The following is a 19,416-nucleotide window of genomic DNA, read 5'->3' on the forward strand; positions in this document are numbered from 1 at the left end:
TCCTACCTGAATCCGGATTCCCACTGCCATTATATCTTTGCTTTCCTTCAGAACGTACTATCTGAGGTCTCCCTCCTGGCACACAGCACTATATCAATTCAAGTCTGCAACCAGATAGAGCAAAGGTCTGTATTTCTCACTTACTTATCTCTGACTCATCACCAGGAATTTGTTCTCCTCTGTACACATGTAGCTCAGAATTAGAGCTCCTACACAGTACAGTGGCCCCCACTGCCCATCACACAGTATTATGGCCACCACAGTCTGCTACACAAAAGAGGACCCCTACTCAGTATGGGGGCCTTTACAGTCATATAATCCCCCTGAAAGAAGCTATTGCAAAACGCACATTGGGGTCCCTGCTATCGTCACTCAGGTTCTATATGCTCTGATTCTCCCTCATTTATGTTTATTATACTTCATTATTTGGTGTTGTGTTTATTCATTTGATAGATTTGGCTCTATGAATTACTGAACTGGACTTTATGATGGTTATTTTTTCTAACTATACTTGTTATATTAGATTCTGACTGTTTACATTTACTACTCCCTGCATTGTACTTTAGCTTCCACATTGCACTTTATTTATATGAGCAAATAGTTGTGACCTACTAATACTTGAAGGACATCGTGCCTCCTATATTCCTTACAGACCACTTGGTCTTATGTTTCCACACGTGGCCAAGCCTTACTGACACGTTATTTACGATCAGTATTATTTATTCCATACCTTCTATACTGATGATTTTGTGTGATAAATTGATTATGGTATGTTAACATGTATTATTAATATATATTTTTTGCACTACACTTTACCTATGGTATTTATTTTTGGCCATTATTTGAAAAGCACTTTTTAGTATTTCAGCATGGTGCCTTCTCGTTTTTATCGAAATGTCTTATTTACCCAGAGCACTTTACTTGGAGTACATCTAGGAAAGGTCTTTATCACTTTTATGAGTAACTTAGCATACTCTGCATCTGTTTCTCTTTTTAATATTTGAGTGTGTCTATTTGTTCTTTGTTGAAATTAATAAAGGTTTACACATTTTATTCAATTGGGCATTGTCGTCCCTTTTTCTTGGAGGTCTTTCTTTCAGATAGATCAAAGGTCTGTATTTCTCACCTATTTATTCCTATCCGACTCATCACCAGGAAATTGTTCTCCTGTGTGCCAATATAGCTCAGTATGAGAGCTGTCACACAGAATGATGGCCCCCACAGACCCACCACAGCAGGATGACCCTCACAGTATGATGGCCCCCACAGCCCCTCACACAGTATTATGGCCACCACAGCCTGCTACACAAAATGAGGAACCCCACTCAGTATGGAAGCCCTTACAGTCCATCACAGCCCCCTACTCAGTATAATGGCCTCCACCAGCCGCCCACGCAGTATGATGGCACAAAATTAGTACCCCCACTCAGTATGGTAGCCCTTAGAGTCCATCACAGTCTCCCACTCACCCAACCCCATTCCCGAGGTGCGCTGCTCCGGTCTGCGCAGTGTGAGTACTGAGGCTCCGTACTACAGGTGTGATGTAGAGATGTCATTGTTCATGCTGTACATGGAATCTCAGATTCATAGACAAAGGCTGATGGGTGGATCAAACAATTCACTGATTGAGGACCTCTATACTCCAAAAAATATACACACACACACACACACACACTGCTCAAAAAATAAAGGGAACACTTAAACAACAGAATATAACTCCGAGTAAATCAAACTTCTGTGAAATCAAACTGTCCACTTAGGAAGCAACACTGATTGACAATCAATTTCACATGCTGTTGTGCAAATGGAATAGGCAATAGATGGAAATTATTGGCAATTATCAAGACACCCTCAATAAAGGAGTGGTTCTGCAGGTGGGGACCACAGACCACATCTCAGTACCAATGCTTTCTGGCTGATGTTTTGGTCACTTTTGAATGTTAGTTGTGCTTTCACACTCGTGGTAGCATGAGAAGGACTCTACAACCCACAGAAGTTGCTCAGGTAGCACAGATCATCCAGGATGGCACATCAATGCGAGCTGTGGCAAGAAGGTTTGCTGTGTCTGTCAGCGTAGTGTCCAGAGGCTGGAGGCGCTACCAGGAGACAGGCCAGTACTCCAGGAGATGTGGAGGGGGCCGTAGGAGGGCAACAACCTAGCAGCAGGACCGCTACCTCCGTCTTTGTACAAGGAGGAACAGGAAGAGCACTGCCAGAGCCCTGCAAAATGACCTCCAGCAGGCCACAAATGTGCACGTAACATAGCCTTTCTCAACCTTAAAAACTAAGTCCATCTAGTTCAACCCATAGCCTAACATGTTGATCCAGAGGAAGGCAAAAAAAACATGTGGCAAACACTAAGCTCCACATTGGGGAGAAAAATTCCTTCCCGACTCCATAAGACAATCAGACTAGTTCCCTGGATCAACGCCCTATCAAGGAATCTAGTATATATAACCTGTAATATTATACTTTTCAAGAAAGGCATCCATGCCCTTCTTACATTTTAATAGTGAATCACTCATTACAACATCATGCGGCAGAGAGTTCCATAGTCTCACTGCTCTTACAGTAAAGAATCCCCGTCTGTGATTATGATTAAACCTTCTTTCCTCCAGACGAAGAAGATGCCCCTTGTCCCCATCTCTGGCCTCAGAGTAAAAAGATCAGTAGACAGGTCTTTGTACTGTCCCCTCATATACTTGTACATAGTAATAAGATCACCCCTAAAGCCCCCATCTCACATAGCAAGATCGCCGCTGTGTCAGGGTTTTGGTGACGCAACAGCAACCTCACCAGCGATGTCGCTATGTGTGACACTTTGCAGCGATCAGGCCCCTGCTGTGAGGTCGCTGATCGCTGCAAAGTGTCCTGGACCATTTTTTGGTCGTTGCCCTCTGGCTGGTCAGCACACATCGCTATCAGGCTGGTAACCATGATAAACATCGGGTTACTAGGGGCACACGCGCACTTAGTAACCCGCTGTTTATCATGGTTACGAGCCTGCTAAAGTGAGTGGTAACCTCCCGCTCACCATAGCAGAGTGGTAACCATGATAAACAAAGGGTTACTAGGTGCGCGTGTGCCCCTAGTAACCCGATGTTTATCATGGTTACCAGCCTGCTCCTGCTTCAGCAGGCTGGTAACCAGGAGCAGGACATCGTGGAAAGATTCTTTCCACGATTTCGCTGCTCCCCTGATCGTTGGTGAGCCTGCCTGTTTGACAGCTCACCAGCGACCACATAGCGACGCAGCAACGATCCCTGACAGGTCGTATCATTGTCAGGATCGTTGCAGCGTCGCTAAGTGTGACGGGGCCTTAAGCCTTCTTTTTTCCACAGTAAATAACCCCAAGTGTAATAACCTGTCTTGTCCTCTAATAACTTTGGTCGCTCTTCTCTGCACCCTCTCTAGTTCAGCTATGTCTTTCTTATACACCGGAGACCAGAACTGTACACAGTATTCTAAGTGTGGTCGCACTAATGACTTGTATAGAGGTAAAATTATGTTCTCCTCATGAGCATCTATGCCTCTTTTAATGCATCCCAGTATTTTATTTGCCTTTGCAGCAGCTGCCTGACACTGGTTACTAAACGTGAGCTTGTCGTCCACCAATACACCCAGGTCTTTTTCAGTTACAGTTTTGCCCAGTGTTTTACAATTAAGCATATAATTATACATTTTATTTCCTCTGCCCAAGTGCATTACCTTACATTTATCCCCATTAAAGCTCATTTGCCATTTATCAGCCCAAGCTTCTAGTTTACATAGATCCTCCTGTAATATAAAATTGTCCTCCTCTGTATTGATTACCCTGCAGAGTTTAGTGTCATCTGCAAATATTGAAATATTACTCTGTATGCCCCCTACAAGGTCATTAATAAATATGTTAACAAGAAGGGGGCCCAATACTGACCCCTGTGGTACCCCACTGTTAACTGAGACCCAGTCTGAGTGTTTTCCATTAATAACCGCCCTTTGTTTCCTATCACTGAGCCAATTCTTAACCCACATACATATATTTTCCCCTATCCCCATTGTTCTCATTTTATGTATCAACCTTTTGTGTGGAACCGTATCAAAAGCTTTTGAAAAGTCCATATACACAACATACACTGAATTTCCTTGGTCCAGTCCAGAATTTGCCTCCTCATAAAAACGGATCAGATTAGTTTAACAAGAACGGTCCCTCGTAAACGCATGTTGATATTGGGTCATGAGGTTTTTCTTCTTCAGATACTCTAGTATAGCATCTCTTAGGAAACCCTCCAGGATTTTACCCACAGTAGAGGTTAAGCTTACTGGCCTATAATTTCCAAGTTCAGTTTGTGTCCCCTTTTTGAATACTGGCACCACATTTGCTCTGCACAAACGGTTAGAAACCGACTCCATGAGGGTGGTATGAGGGCCCGACGTCCACAGATGGGGGTTGTGCTCACAGCCCAACACCGTGCAGGACGCTTTGCATTTGCCACAGAACACAAGGATTGGCAAAGTCGCCAGTGGCACCCTGTTCTCTTCACAGATGAAAGCAGGTTCACACTGAGTACATGTGACAGACGTGACAGAGTCTGGAGACGCCATGGAGAGCGATCTGCTGCCTGCAACATCCTTCAGCATGACCGATTTGGCAGTGGGTCAGTAATGGTGTGGGGTGGCATGTCTTTGGAGGGCCGCACAGCCCTCCATGTGCTCGCCAGAGGTAGCCTGACAGCCATTAGGTACCGAGATGAGATCCTCAGATCCCTTGTGAGACCATATGCTGGTGTGGTTGGCCCTGGGTTCCTCCTAATGCAAGACAATGCCAGACCTCATGTGGCTGGAGTGTGTCAGCAGTTCCTGCAAGATGAAGGCATTGAAGCTATGGACTGGCCCGCCCGTTCCACAGACCTGAATCCGATTGAGCACATCTGGGACATCATGTCTCGCTCCATCCACCAACACCACAGACTGTCCAGGAGTTGGCGGATGCTTTAGTCCAGGTCTGGGAGGAGATCCCACAGGAGACCATAGGCAACCTCATCAGGAGCATGCCCATGCGTTGTAGTGAGGTCATACAGGCACGTTGAGGCCACACACAATACTGAGCCTCATTCTGACTTGTTTTAAGGACATTACATCAAAGTTGTATCAGCCTGTAGCGTGTTTTTCCACTTTAATTTTGGGGGTGACTCCAAATCCAGGCCTCCATTGGTTAATAAATTTGATTTCCATTGATGATTTTTGTGTGATTTTGTTGTCAGCACATTCAACTTGGTACAGAACAAAGCATTCAATGAGAATATTTCATTCATTCAGATCTAGGATGTGTTATTTGAGTGTTCCCTTTATTTTTTTGAGCAGTGTATATATATATCCACCGTTTCTAACATGCAGTGTATCCAATCTGAACCTTATACATGGGTCAGATTTGGATACCAATAATATAAATAATAAACCGTATATTAATATTCTATAGGTGAGTATTGCTGTACTTTATTGGGGCACTTTATTAGCTCCTTCCCAGAGCATTGGTAGTCAGAGATCGTTCCAACTTGTGCACACTAATCAAATAGAAGAAGTAGAGATTCACCGCACACTCAATTTGTAGATTTCAAATGCAGTAAAGTTTACTAGACACAAATAGTGATTGCACATGTGGGAAAAGGTGCAGGACTTGCGACTATAATACACTCTAATGTTTCGACCCACCAGGGTCTTATTCATAAAGAGTCGCTTTTATGGCTACAACGGTGCAATCGCTTCAGAACTGTATAGGTGCAGAACAGGATACGTTTTTTCACAGAGCATTTCTTTGAGCAGTTCTGGTGCAGGGGCGCTCCTGCGCCTGTATGGTGCTCTAGGAGAGCACCTATGCACACCATACAGACGCGAGAGAGCCCCTGCACCAGACCTTCTCAAAGAAATGCTCTGTGAAAAAGCATATTTTTGGAAATCTACAAATTGACTGTTCGGTGAATCTCTACTTGTTCAAACATGTGGTTGCACCCCACCTCACCAGCACCTCGCTCACTCTGCAGAGTGCACGCCAATTCTTCCTTCAATCATTAATCAAATAGAAACGATCCCGACGTGCACATTCATCTTCACGTCACATGGAAACATTCCCCATGTATAAACACCACAGACAATGATCCCTTATTGTGGCTCCCGGCGCGTGTGCGGTCATTGTATCGTGTGGTCACTGCTGAAGTATCACTGCGAATGCGGTGACCGCAAGATACATTGACTGCACACGCTCCGGGAGCCACCGTGACAGCGCATGTGCACTGAAGCTGATAATCACACAGCCTCAGTGAGCACGCGCCGGACCAGCGGTCCGACGTGTGCAAATGCGCATGCGACCCTCAAACCTAGCGCTTGCCAGGAGCAGTATTCAAATTTTATGGGCGAAGACAGCACTAACTGAATGCTGCGCCCGCCCATGACTGAATCTGAGAATCACACCCCTATGACTGAATACGAGCAGATAAGACAAAGTACTTAAAACGTTATAACATCATTATACTACCACCAGTTTTCATGAAAACAGCTTGTTAGTGATGCACATTGCATCGATAACAACGCTATGGGGGCAGTGTACATAGCAACTAGAATGTGACAAGTTCCCTTTAACAGCTAGCTATGCCAATTGCCATTTCTGGCACTTAGCCTCGCTCTGCCCATTGCCCAGTGGTGGTGGCAAGTGGGGTTATAGGGCTGGGGTTCACGTCAGCTTATAATGCCAGCAGAGATGGAGCCGTCGCATGACACATGGACTATGTTCTTCACGTCAGAAAGGTAAGGATGAGGTTGGTTTATTATTTTACTTTAATTACAGGTGACAATGGATTCAGATGGAATGGGCGTAATAGTAAGTAGGGTTTAATGTAGAATATTAAAGGATTCAGTGTCTTTATTGCAAGTAAAATATTTTATTCAAGGTGTGGGTGTATTTATTTCACATTTCACTTGCACTATGGGGATAGTATTGGGGGCGTCTTATAGATGTCTCTCCATTACTAACCTGGACTTGATGTCAGCTGGCATTATTCTCAGTACATTATATATACAGCATTCAGCGCGAGTACACCCCCCTGTATTCTCACTACGTTATATATACAGCGTTCGGCGTGAGTACACCCCCCTGTATTCTAAGGACATTATATATACAGCGCTCAGCATAAGTGAGTACACCCCCATGTTTTCTCAGTACATTATATACACAGCGCTCAGCATAAGTGAGTACACCCTCTGTATTCTCAGTACATTATATAGACAGCGCTCAGCGTGTTTACACCCCTGTATTCTCAGTATGTTATATATACAGCGCTCAGCATAAGTGAGTACACCCCCATGTTTTCTCAGTACATTATATACACAGCGCTCAGCGTAAGTGAGTACACCCTCTGTATTCTCAGTACATTATATATACAGCGCTCAGCATAAGTGAGTACACCCCCTGTATTCTCAGTATATCTTATATATGCTGGACGTGTCCTTCTGTCCGAAGCCGGAATGGGTGGCGCCGGAGTCAGCAAGTGTGCATACCACACTGCAGCGCCATTTTATTGAAGACACTGTATATGCGAATTCACAGACGTCATTAAACAAAATGGTGCAGGATAGCGCGGTATGCACACGTGCTGACTCCAGCGCCATTAATAAAACTAAAAATGTACCAATAAAAATGCTCGCCACCCAGGCGTAGAACGGGTTCAATAGCTAGTATTATACACACACACACACACACACACACACACACACACATATCTATATACAGGTGCATCTCACTAAATTAGAATATCATCAAAATGTGAAAGTAAATTAGAATACTGTATAACAACAGCTTGAAAAATGTTTTTACAATTCGAAATGTTGGCCTACTGAAATGTATGTTCAGTAAATGCCCTCAATACTTGGTCGGGGCTCCTTTTGCATCAATTGCTGCATCAGTGCGGCAATGTGGCATGGAGGCGATCAGCCTGTGGCACCGCTGAGGTGGTATGGAAGCCCAGGTTAGTTTAATAGCAGCCTTTAGCTCGTCTGCATTGTTGGGTCTGGTGTCTCTCATCTTCCTCTTGACAATACCCCATAGATTCACTATGGGGTTAAAGGGAATCTGACCTGGTCGGAAAGGGGTTAAAAAGAGGCAGTGAAATATTTTTCCTCACAAAATGAATCCTCTGTGATCCCCTCCTGTAATGTTTGTATTGTCTTTTGTTTCCTCCCCTGCCCAGAAGCTGTGGTATGTTCCATACATGGTCCGGCACAGTCAATTTTTAAAATGAACTTTTGTTCGTGGGAAAACCCCTTTAACAGAAATAAACACTTAAAATAGATCACTCGGTTTGTAATGACTCTATATAATACACGAGTTTCACTTTTTGTATTGAAGAACTGAAATAAATTAACTTTTTGATAATATTCTAATAAAGTGAGATAGTTACATAGTTTATAAGGCCGAAAAAAGACAAGCGTCCATCCAGTTCAGCCTATTTCTTGTGCACTGCAGCTATTCTGCAGCGTTGATCCAGGGGAAGGCAAAAAAAAAAAACCATGCGGTATAGGCCAATTTACATCATTGAGGAAAAATTCACTTCCCTACACCAATCTGGCAGTCAGATTAAATCCCTGGATTAATTAACTATCACTAAGCATAAGATGTAATTGTATTGTTCTCAAGAAAGGCGTCCAGGCCTCTCTTGAACTCATTGAGTTGGACATCACCACTTCCTCTCCCAGAGAGTTCCAGAGTCTCACGGCTCTGACCGTAAAGAATCCCCTTCTATGCTGGTGCAGAAACCTCCTTTCCTCCAGACGCATAGTGTGCCCCCTCGTCTTTGTCAGCATCCTTGGTATAAACAGGTCATGGGAGAGATCTCTGTACTGCCCCCTGATGTATTTATACATGTTTATGAGGTCTCCCCTAAGCCTTCTCTTTTCCAATGTAAATAGGCCTAATTTTGACAACCTCTCTGGGTATTCTAGTCCCTCCATTCCCTTTATTACCTTAGTCGCCCTCCTTTGTACCCTCTCTAGCTCCAATATGTCTTTCCTGAGCACCGGAGCCCAGAACTGTGCACAATATTCTAAGTGCGGCCTTACCAGCGCTTTATACAGAGGAAGAACAATGTTCTCATCATATGCCCCTATTCCTCTTCTGATGCATGCCATGACTCTATTTGCCTTCGCAGCTGCTGCCTGACACTGGGCACTCCAATTTAATTTGCTGTTAACCAAGACGCCCAGGTCCTTTTCCATGTCAGATTTCCCCAACGGTTTCCCATTTAATATGTATGGGTGACTGCTGTTTTTCTTTCCCATGTGCATGACCTTACATTTATCGGCATTGAACCCCATTTGCCATTTTTTGGCCCAACTCCCCAATTTATCTAAATCCTCCTGTAGCTGTGCCCTATCCTCATCTGTATTAACTACTTTACAAAGTTTAGTATCATCTGCAAATATTGCTATTTTACTATGCAACCCTTCCACTAGATCATTAATAAATATATTAAATAATATAGGGCCCAAGACAGACCCTTGAGGCACCCCGCTAGTAACCCTGACACACCCTGAGCTTACTCCATTGATAACCACCCTCTGCTTTCTATCACTCAGCCAGCTATTTACCCACTTGCACACATTATCCCCCAGACCAAGCATTCTCATTTTATATACCAACTTTTTGTGTGGCACGGTATCAAACGCTTTGGAGAAGTCAAGGTATACAACATCCACTGACTCTCCCCGGTCCAGCTATGAGCTCACCTCCTTGTAGAAGGCGATCAGGTTTGTTTGGCAGGAGCGATCCCTTATGAATCCATGTTGATATGGAGTTAGACAGTTATTATCATTAAGATATTCTACAATAGCATCTCTAAGAAATCCTTCAAACAATTTACCCACAACAGACGTTAAGCTTACTGGTCTATAGTTCACAGGGTCACTTTTAGACCCCTTTTTGAATATTGGTACCACATTTGCTTGGCGCCAGTCTAGTGGGACAGTCCCTGTCCATAAAGAGTGCTTGAATATAAGATACAGCGGTCTGTCTATCACATTACTTAATTCTTTTAGTACCCGGGGGTGTATGCCATCTGGGCCTGGTGACTTGTCTATTTTGATATTATTTAGGCGTTTCTGAACTTCCTCCTGAGATGCACCAGTACATATTTATATATGTAGTGAAGAAAGTTTCCATAGAAAACTATGAGTAAAAGCCCTAGACAATTCTCCTATGTAAAAGCCCATGTTAAAATCGCATTGCATACGGATGTCATACATATGGATGCTAGGTGAAAAAATCACATAGTAATCGCGTGGCATTTGTCCGTTTTTTCGGTCCAGATATCGGAACTTTTTTTTCACACATATGGGTATGAGCCCTAAGACAGCAATTCCTCACACGGCTGATACGTTGTGCTGCTCTCCTTGTAGCTCCCGCTCAGTCGCTTTGTACTACATAATACAGTACATACTATATTGTAATACAGTATTCACACTGAGGTATACGGGGGTCTTTATTACTGAGATGCAGATATCTACTGCTGAGCTCCAGGTGATCACTGCGTCACCCTATATTGTACTACAGTATTCACATTGAGGTATACAGGGGTCTATGTTACGGAGATGCAGATATCTCCTGCTGAGCTCCAGGTGATCACTGTGTGTCCCCCCATATTGTACTACAGTATTCACATGAAGTTATCAGGGGGTCTATGTTACGGAGATGCTGATATCTCCTGCTGAGCTGCTGGTGATCACTGCGTCACCCCATATTGTACTACAGTATTCACATTGAGGTATCAGGGGGGCTATGTTACTGAGATGCAGATATCTCCTGCTGAGCTCCAGGTGATCACTGCGTCACCCCATATTGTACTACAGTATTCACATTGAGGTATCAGGGGGGCTATGTTACTGAGATGCAGATATCTCCTGCTGAGCTCCAGGTGATCACTGCGTCACCCCATATTGTACTACAGTATTCACATGAAGGTATCCGGGGGTCTTTGTTACTGAGATGAGATGTAGATATCTCCCGCTGAGCTCCAGATGATCACTGTGTCACCCCATATTGTGCTATATTATTCACATTGAGGTATCCGGGGGTCTTTGTTACTGAGATGAGATACAGACATCTCCTGCAGAGATCCAAGTGATCACTGCATCACCACAAATTGGACTACAGTATTCATATTGAGGTATCCAGGGGTATTTATTACTGAGATGCAGATATCTCTTGCTGAGATCCAGGTGATCACTGCGCCACCCCATATTGTACTACAGTATTCATATTGAGGTATCCGGGGGTCTATGTTACTGAGATGCAGATATCTCCTGCTGAGCTCCAGGTGATCACGGCGTCACTCCATATTGTACTACAGTATTCACATTGAGGTATCCGGGGGTTTATGTTACTGAGATGCAGATATATCCTGCTGAGCTCCAGGTGATCACTGCGTCACTCCATATTGTACTACAGTATTCACATTGAGGTATCCGGGGGTTTATGTTACTGAGATGCAGATATCTCCTGCTGATCTCCAGGTGATCACTGCGTCACTCCATATTGTACTACAGTATTCACATTGAGGTATCCGGGGGTTTATGTTACTGAGATGCAGATATCTCCTGCTGAGCTCCAGGTGATCACTGCGTCACTCCATATTGTACTACAGTATTCACATTGAGGTATCCGGGGGTCTATGTTACTGAGATGCAAATATCTCCTGCTGAGCTCCAGGTGATCACTGCATCACTCCATATTGTACTACAGTATTCACATTGAGGTATCCGGGGGTTTATGTTACTGAGATGCAGATATCTCCTACTGAGCTCCAGGTGATCACTGCGTCACCTCATAATGTACTACAGTATTCACATTGAGGTATCCGGGGGTCTATGTTATGGAGATGCAGATATCTCCTGCTGAGCTCCAGGTGATCACTGTGTTACCACATATTGTACTACAGTATTCATATTGATGTATCTGGGGGTCTTTGTTACTGAGATGCAGATATATCCTCCTGAGCTCCAGGTGATCACTACATCACCCCATAGTATCCGGTGGTTTATGTTGCTGAGATACAGATATTTCCTGCTGAGCTCCAGGTGATCACTGTGTCACTCTATATTGTACTACAATATTCACATTGAGGTAGTCGGGGGTCTTTATTACTGAGATACACGTAATTACTTACTGGTAATGTGTTTTTTCAGAGTCCATGACAGCACCCCAAACGAGAGAGGGATCCGCCCTCCAAGGACAGGGAACCATCAGGCTTTAAAAGGGGCGGTTCCTCTCCCCCTGTCAGTTGGTTACAGAGACTGGAAGAACTATTCTTAGGAACACCATTAGTCCACCACAACCGAAACACCACGTGTATAATACACAAGACACCAAGAGGAGAGGGTGAAGATACGAACCTTCAACAATGGGAGGGAATATGAGGGTGCTGCCATGGACTCCGAAAAAACACATTACCGGTAAGTAATTACGTGTTTATGGATCGTCCATGACAGCACCCCAAACAAGAGAATTACAGAGAAGTGAAAACTTTAGGGAGGGTCCACCCCCTGCAGAACCCTACTCCCAAAGGTGACGTCAGTACCGGAAAGTTCAAGCCTATAGTGCTTATAGAAGGTTGAGGGTGAGGACCAGGTGGCCGCTCTACAGATTTGATCAATAGAAACTTCTGACCTTTCAGCCCAGGTAGTAGCCATGGCTCTTATGGAATGGGCTTTGAGATTCTTCTCCACTTCTTTGCCGCTAGCAGAATAGGCCAAACTAATTGCTTCCCTAACCCACCTAGCTAGTGTGGCTTTGGAGGCTCTACGTCCCTTCATCTGTCCCTGGAAGCAGACAAAGAAGGACCTATCCCTTCTCCAGGAACTGGTGAATTCTAGGTATTTTTCTAGACAACGTTTAACATCTAGGGAGTGTAATTCCTGTTCTTTAGCATTAGAGGGATTACTGCAGAAAGTGGGCAGGACTATCTCCTGAGAGCGGTGAAACGTAAAAGCTACTTTTGGGAGGTATGCCGGGTCAGGTCTCAAGATTACTCTGTCCTCCTGAAACAGGATAAAAGGAGGATCTACTGAGAGAGCCTGAATGTCTCCTATTCGCCGAGCGAAGGTCAATGCATCCAGGAGAACCGTTTTAAAGGGAGAGGAACTTGATAGGGACATCCTGTAAGGGTTCAAAGGGGGGTTCCGTTATTGCTGCGTGCACCAGGTTAAGATCCCAAGGGGCTGAGCCGATAAATGGGATGGGTTTAGATCTGGCACATGCTTTTATAAACAGAGAAACCCAAGGATCCCCTGCTAGGTTAAAGTTATAAAGTGCTCCAAGGGCTGATACCTGGACCTTGAGAGTGCTTACTGAGAGTCCTAGCTGCACCCCTTTTTGCAGAAACTCTAAAATTAGATTAACTGGAGCCTCCCCTTTTGGATCTGCTGCGGACATTGACAGGAATTTTTTCCAAGTCCTATGATACATTCGAGAAGTTACAGGCTTTCTAGATTTAAGGAGTGTTGAAGACACTTCAGCAGAGAACCCCCTACTTCTCAGAAGCCACCTCTCAAATTCCAAGCAGTCAGATGTAATTTGTCTGCCTGCGGGTGATGAACTGGCCCCTGGGAGAGGAGGTCCGGAAGGACCCAAGGATCTGGTGGAATATTGCCTGATTTAGGACCCATTCTCCCTGGTGAAGATGTACTCGGCTGAGAAAATCTGCCCTGCTGTTGTCCTTTCCCTTTATATGAACTGCCGAGATGGAGGCTAAATGAGCCTCTGCCACATGAAGGATCCGTTCTGCTACCTCCATCAGGGTTCTAGACCGGGTCTCTCCCTGGTGGTTTATATATGCTACTGACACCTGATTGTAGGTCAGGATCTTGATATGCTGGCCTTCTAATATTGGCAGAAACCCTTTTATAGCCTTTTCTACTGCTACCAGTTCCTTTACGTTGGAAGAACTGTTTTTTAGAGCGTCCGACCAACCCCCCTGAAGCTTGGGATGATCTAGTAGGGCCCCCATCCTGAAGGGCTGGCATCGGTTGTAACCACCCTTGTAGCTGGAGACCACCAGAGAACCCCTGTGGATAGAACAGACATGTCTAGCCACCAGTGGAGAGACTGCCCACCATACCCCCGGGATGCAAGCTGTAAGAGATCCTAGGAGAGACATAGCTCTCCTTAGCGTCATGGTTTGTGACTCTATGGCATTCGACACTAGGCTCTGGATCCTCATTATCTTGTCCCAAGGAAGGTGACAGTCCTGTTTGCCTGAATCCAGAATAAGACCTAAGAAGGCCTGGACGTTAATGGCGTTAGCCTTGATTTCTCCCAATTGATGAGCCACCCCAGGTTCTGTAACATCTTGAGGACCTGTTGGACCTGGTCCAAACAATGCTGAGCTGTCTTTCCAACTATTAAAGAAGTCGTCTAAATATGGCACAATTAGCACCTTCTTTTCTCGAAGATGCGCTGAAACCTCTGTGATAACCTTGATGAAAACACGAGGAGCAATTGCTATGCCAAACGGAAGGGCCTGGTACTGGAAGTGCTTGATCTAAGAGTTCATCTGAACCGTGACCTGGAGAAATTGTTGAGATTGATTGTATATGGGAATATGGTAATACGCGTCTTAAATCCAGAACTGCCATGTGGCAGCCTGGGAAGAGAAGTTTTATAGCAGATCCAATTGACTCCATCTTGAAAGTCGGGACCTCTAAGAAATTGTTCAAGTCTCTTAGGTGTAAAATGGTTCTGAAAGAACCGTCTGTTTTTTTTTACCAGGAAGAGGGGGGAGTAATAACCTCTTCTCTCCTCCTGAGCCGGAACCTGAACTAAGACAGCCTTGTTTAAGAGAGTCTGAATTTCGTTCTCCAGAGCTTGCTGTTTATACGGTGAGGACCGAGGAGGGGTGACAAAAAACCTGGTTGGAGGAAAGCTTGGAAACCATAGTCTCAGCCCTGTTCTTATGAGGCTTAGGATCCAGCTGCTTGAAGAAATTTGTGTCCAGGCAGGGAGGAAGTGAGAAAGTCGACCTTCCACCTGGGGGAAGGAGTCACTTGGAGGTCTTTTTGGGGTCTCAAGCAGACCCTTTAAACATAAAACCTTTCCCTCCTTTCCTACGCTCTGACCAACCTGACTGGTCTTTTTTAGGGGAATACTTCCTTGAGTATCTTCTGGTCCGAAAGGGCTTTTTGAGGGAAAAATCTGGAAACTTTTTCTTTTTATCCCCAGCCTTCTCGAAGATGTCATCAAATGCGGCCCCAAATAAAAATTCCCCTTCACAACGGAGTAAATTTAGCCTGTTCTTTGTTTGAAGGTCCCCTGGCCAACTTTTTAGCCATAACACCCTCCTGGCGGCATTGGAAGATGCTGTGGACCTTGCTGTCAAAATGGTGGAATCTGCAGCCGCGTCTGACAAAAATGCTGCAGCCCCCTGGATTACTGGGACAAAGGCTAAGATCTTGGCTATAGGGACTCTGTTTTTTAATTAACTGGAGAGTTGGTCTAGCCAGACCATAAGGGACCTGGCCGTACAGATGGCAGCAATCCCTGGTCTCAGGCCTCCTGCTGACGACTCCCAGGTATTTTTAAGGAACTGGTCGGCTTTCTTATCCAAGAGATCTTTTAGAGAACCCAGATCTTCAAAGGGAAGGGAATACTTATCTGAAGCTTTTGCTACTGCCACATCTAGCTTTATCCCAAGAAGAGCAGAAGGCCTCTTCAAAGGGATATTTATGTTTCAAGAAAGACGTGGGGGCGCCTTTCTTATCCGGCCTACTCCATTCTCTTGTTATTAGGGCCTGGATCCTTTCATCAAGAGGAAAGGGGCTACGCTTCTTCTGCCCTAATCCCCCAAATATTAGATCTAGCCTAGACGGCTTGGCCTTCTCCTCCTCAATCCCCATTGTAGATCGGATGACTTTAATCAAATTGCCCACTTCCTCAACTGGCAGAATTGTTATCCAATGAAGACACCAAGGAAGCCCCTGAGGACTCACATTCTCCTTCTGATTTATCCAAGTCCTCAGCAGGTAGGGAAAACATATTAGAGGATCGGGGCACCATTTGATTTCCCTGAGAAAAAACCCTAAGGGAGTTTTCCACTTCCGATAAAATTAAGGACTGCAGGGAGAAGGAAAACGCCGGTGATTCTTCTGTGATAGTCTGCTCTATACAGGCTTTACATATTTTTTTAGGCCAAGAGTCCAGAAGCCTATCCTCACAAAGCCTACACAATAAATGTTTAGTTTTAGCAGTGGATTTCCCTGATTTTTTCTGAGTCTAAAGAGAAGAAAAAACAAAAAAATAGACAGGACACACCATTCAGTAAGAAAAAAAAAAATCACATTCACAGAACTCTCTCACCCATCAGACGTGAAGAGGTACCGGAGCCGGGGAAAGACCTCTGTCCTGAGACAATTCTCCTCTGGAGGTCTTGTGGGAGGAATGGCTGCTACTGCGGTGTGTCCTCTTCTGAGGCTGTGTTTCCATGGGAGCCTCTGTCCCACTCATGCTGCTGCTGAAGTGATAACACTGGTAAAAGCTGGATGGAGCAACTGAGGCAATGCTCCTGCTCCGGTGACTGCCTTATAAACTATGCCTCCAGATTGTCCCCAGCCAAACCCAGAAGTCGGAGCGAGTTATGTGACTGGATACCGGGGCCGCCCCCTACAGAACACATGGTAGGTGCCGTCCTCAGTGTGACCCGGAAGGCCCGCCCCTGGAAGTCCGGCGCACTCGTCGCCTGGCCTGACCAGGTGCGTGCGCAGCCCAGGACACCCGGCGGATGCCAGCCGCAGCATGGCGCTGCCAATACCGGAAAAATTATCTCCCGCCGAGGGCCACAGCCTTAGGTGCCGGGAACAACAGAGTCCGATCCTGCCTACCCCGCGCCTGCACTCCTGACGACTCTGCAGCTCCTGCTACACGGTATGGCATGAAAAAAAAACCCTTCCTGTCCCAATTGCTAGGGGACCGTAGCACACCACTATTGAACCCAGCGCAAAGTCAAAAGGTTGTTGGTTGGATAGCAGATAATGCTTCCAGTCACTTAGTCACCACCACTACCACCCTGTCTTCCACATGGTCAAGTCTCAGTAGCCATGAGTCTGGACCGCATATTCCTCACCCTGATCCTTCTTCCTCCCACCATGCTGAGTGCCCAGAGACAACTGATCCCACACTTGGACACTCAGAAGAGCTGTTCACTTTCCCATTTGTAGATTCTGGCCTCTCGCCCGGCCAGCTTTAAGCAAGTCAAGAGGAGAACGCGTGTAGTGATGCCCAAATATTTGAGCAGCCACAGTCACATGAAGGCAATGGTTGGAAAGTGCAATTACTGTCGAAAGAGGTGGATGATGATGATGGTCTTCCCGAGTCTGGTTGTTTTTTAAAGACTCTGCAGATAACCCCAAAAGGGCCATTTGCACCACCTGCCAGGCCAGCATCAGCAGGGGTAGCAAAACTAGCAGCCTTACCACCACCAGAATCATCAGGCACATGGCAGCAAAGCACCCGACTAAGTGGGCTGAACCTCAGGGTGCAGAAACAATGTCTGTGGTTGACACCACTGCTTCTTCCACTGTTGTGCGTGCATGCCAATCCCGTCCATGGCGCATGCAAAGATGCCTCCCACCCTGCACGTGTCGTTGCACACTCTCAACTAGTACCATCAGCAAGCACATCCTTGTCCCAGCGCAGCGTTTAGTTTTGCCTACCCCAGTCCTTGGAACGCAAGCGCAAATACGCAGCCAACGCCCCACAGGCCACACTACTAAATTCACACATTTTGCAACTGCTTACAATCGAAATGTTGCCTTTTAGGCTCATGGAGAGGGAAGCTTTCCGCAACCTGATGGTGGAGGCCGTCTCTTGTTACTCGGTCCCCAGCTGCCACTATTTCTCATGGTGTGCCGTCCCCACATTACTCGAGCATGTGCCCCACAACATTAGCCATGCTCTCAACAAAGCAGTTACTGGGAAAGTCCACCTAAACACAGACACATGGACAAGTGCTTGTGGGCAGAGACGGTACATCTCGCTGACAGCACACTGGGTTAATATAGTGGAAGCCAGGACCCAGTCGGACCTTGGGACGGAACACATCCTCCCGACGCCGAGGATTGCGGGCCCTGGGTCAATCAGCGTTGACCCCACATTTTACAGCTCCTGCACCTTCTCCTCCGCTTCCTCCATCTCCAAAATGACCACATCAAGTCACAAGCTGGAGTCACTGCAGCACTGCCTCAGCCAAGCGGCCACAGGCTCTCGTGTCATGGTCGTGTGTGACAATGGCTGGAACCTGGTGGGGGCTCTGAAGCAAGGAGAGCTCACACACATACTATGCCTGGCCCATGTGCTTAACCTTATGGTTCAGCGGTTTCTCAAAACCTACCCAGATCTGTCGCATCTGCTTGTCTAAGTATGCCGCGTCTGTGCCCAATTTAGAAAGTCAGCTACAGCTTCCGCCGCACTTGCGAGGGTTCAGCAGCGTTTGCAGCTTCTAGCTCACCAACTGGTATGCAACGTCCCCACACTTTGAAACTCTACATTGCAGATGTTGGGAAGGATTTGTGAGCAGAAGAGGGCAGCTGTTGACTACCAACATCAACACGGCCGTCGGTATTCAGCTCAGACTCCACACATAAGACCTCAAGAGTGGACATGGATGTCAGACATCTTTACCATACTCCAAAACTTTGAGGAGTCCACCAAGATGGTGAGAGGCGATGATGCCATAATTAGCGTCACCATCCGGCTTCTCTGTCTTCTGAAACGCTCTCTACTCACAATTATAGAGGATGCATTGCAGGCCGATCACGATGAGATGGAGCAAGGAACCATACAGGGTGATTCCACACAGCCCAGCCTCATCTTATCCCAACGTGGATTAGGTGACAATGAGGAGGAGGAGGAGGAACAGGAGCTAGTTTCCTGCGCTATAGATGGTACTAACTGCACAACTGTCATATCGTCTGTTCAGCATGGATGGCCTGAGGACAGGGTGGAGGAAGAGGATGAGGAGGAGAGCATGGTCAGTCATCCTCTTGGTGAGTACACAGAAGTCTTGCCTCTTTGCAGCCTGGCACACATGGCTGAGTTTATGTTACGCTGCCTTTCCCGTGACCCTTGCGTTGTCCAAATCAAATTTTGGGTGACAGTCATTACTCGTTCGTGACACTTCTAGACCCACTCTACAAAGAGAACTTTCTGTCTCTTATTCACGCGCAGGACAGGCCTAATAAAATGGGTTCGTACCAGAAGGACCTTGTTGTGGAATTAGTTTAAAAATTTACATCTGAAAACGCTGGTGGCAGAGGTCACAGTTCATTGGAAAACCAAGGAGTACAGGCAAGAGAGACACAAATGCAATTCAGCAGAGGCAGGGGAACACTGTCAAAGGTCTGGGA

At 45.9% G+C, this 19,416-nt stretch overlaps 1 protein-coding gene across 1 annotated transcript in view; it reads right to left on the bottom strand.

The window, feature by feature from the left end:
- Positions 1-298, bottom strand: part of LOC141270595 (uncharacterized) — a 53,358-nt gene extending 53,060 nt beyond the window's left edge. Inside the window, exon 1 of the mRNA XM_073680676.1 lies at positions 7-298. Coding sequence (XP_073536777.1) covers positions 7-30 — 24 coding nt within the window. The 5' untranslated portion in view covers positions 31-298. The remainder of the gene's footprint in view (positions 1-6) is intronic.
- Between the last annotated feature and the right edge of the window lie 19,118 nt (positions 299-19,416).

Source organism: Phyllobates terribilis, unplaced genomic scaffold (genome assembly GCF_046119375.1).
Source record: "Phyllobates terribilis strain yellow unplaced genomic scaffold, ASM4611937v1 Scaffold_5__5_contigs__length_657084704, whole genome shotgun sequence".
NCBI lineage: Eukaryota > Metazoa > Chordata > Amphibia > Anura > Dendrobatidae > Phyllobates > Phyllobates terribilis.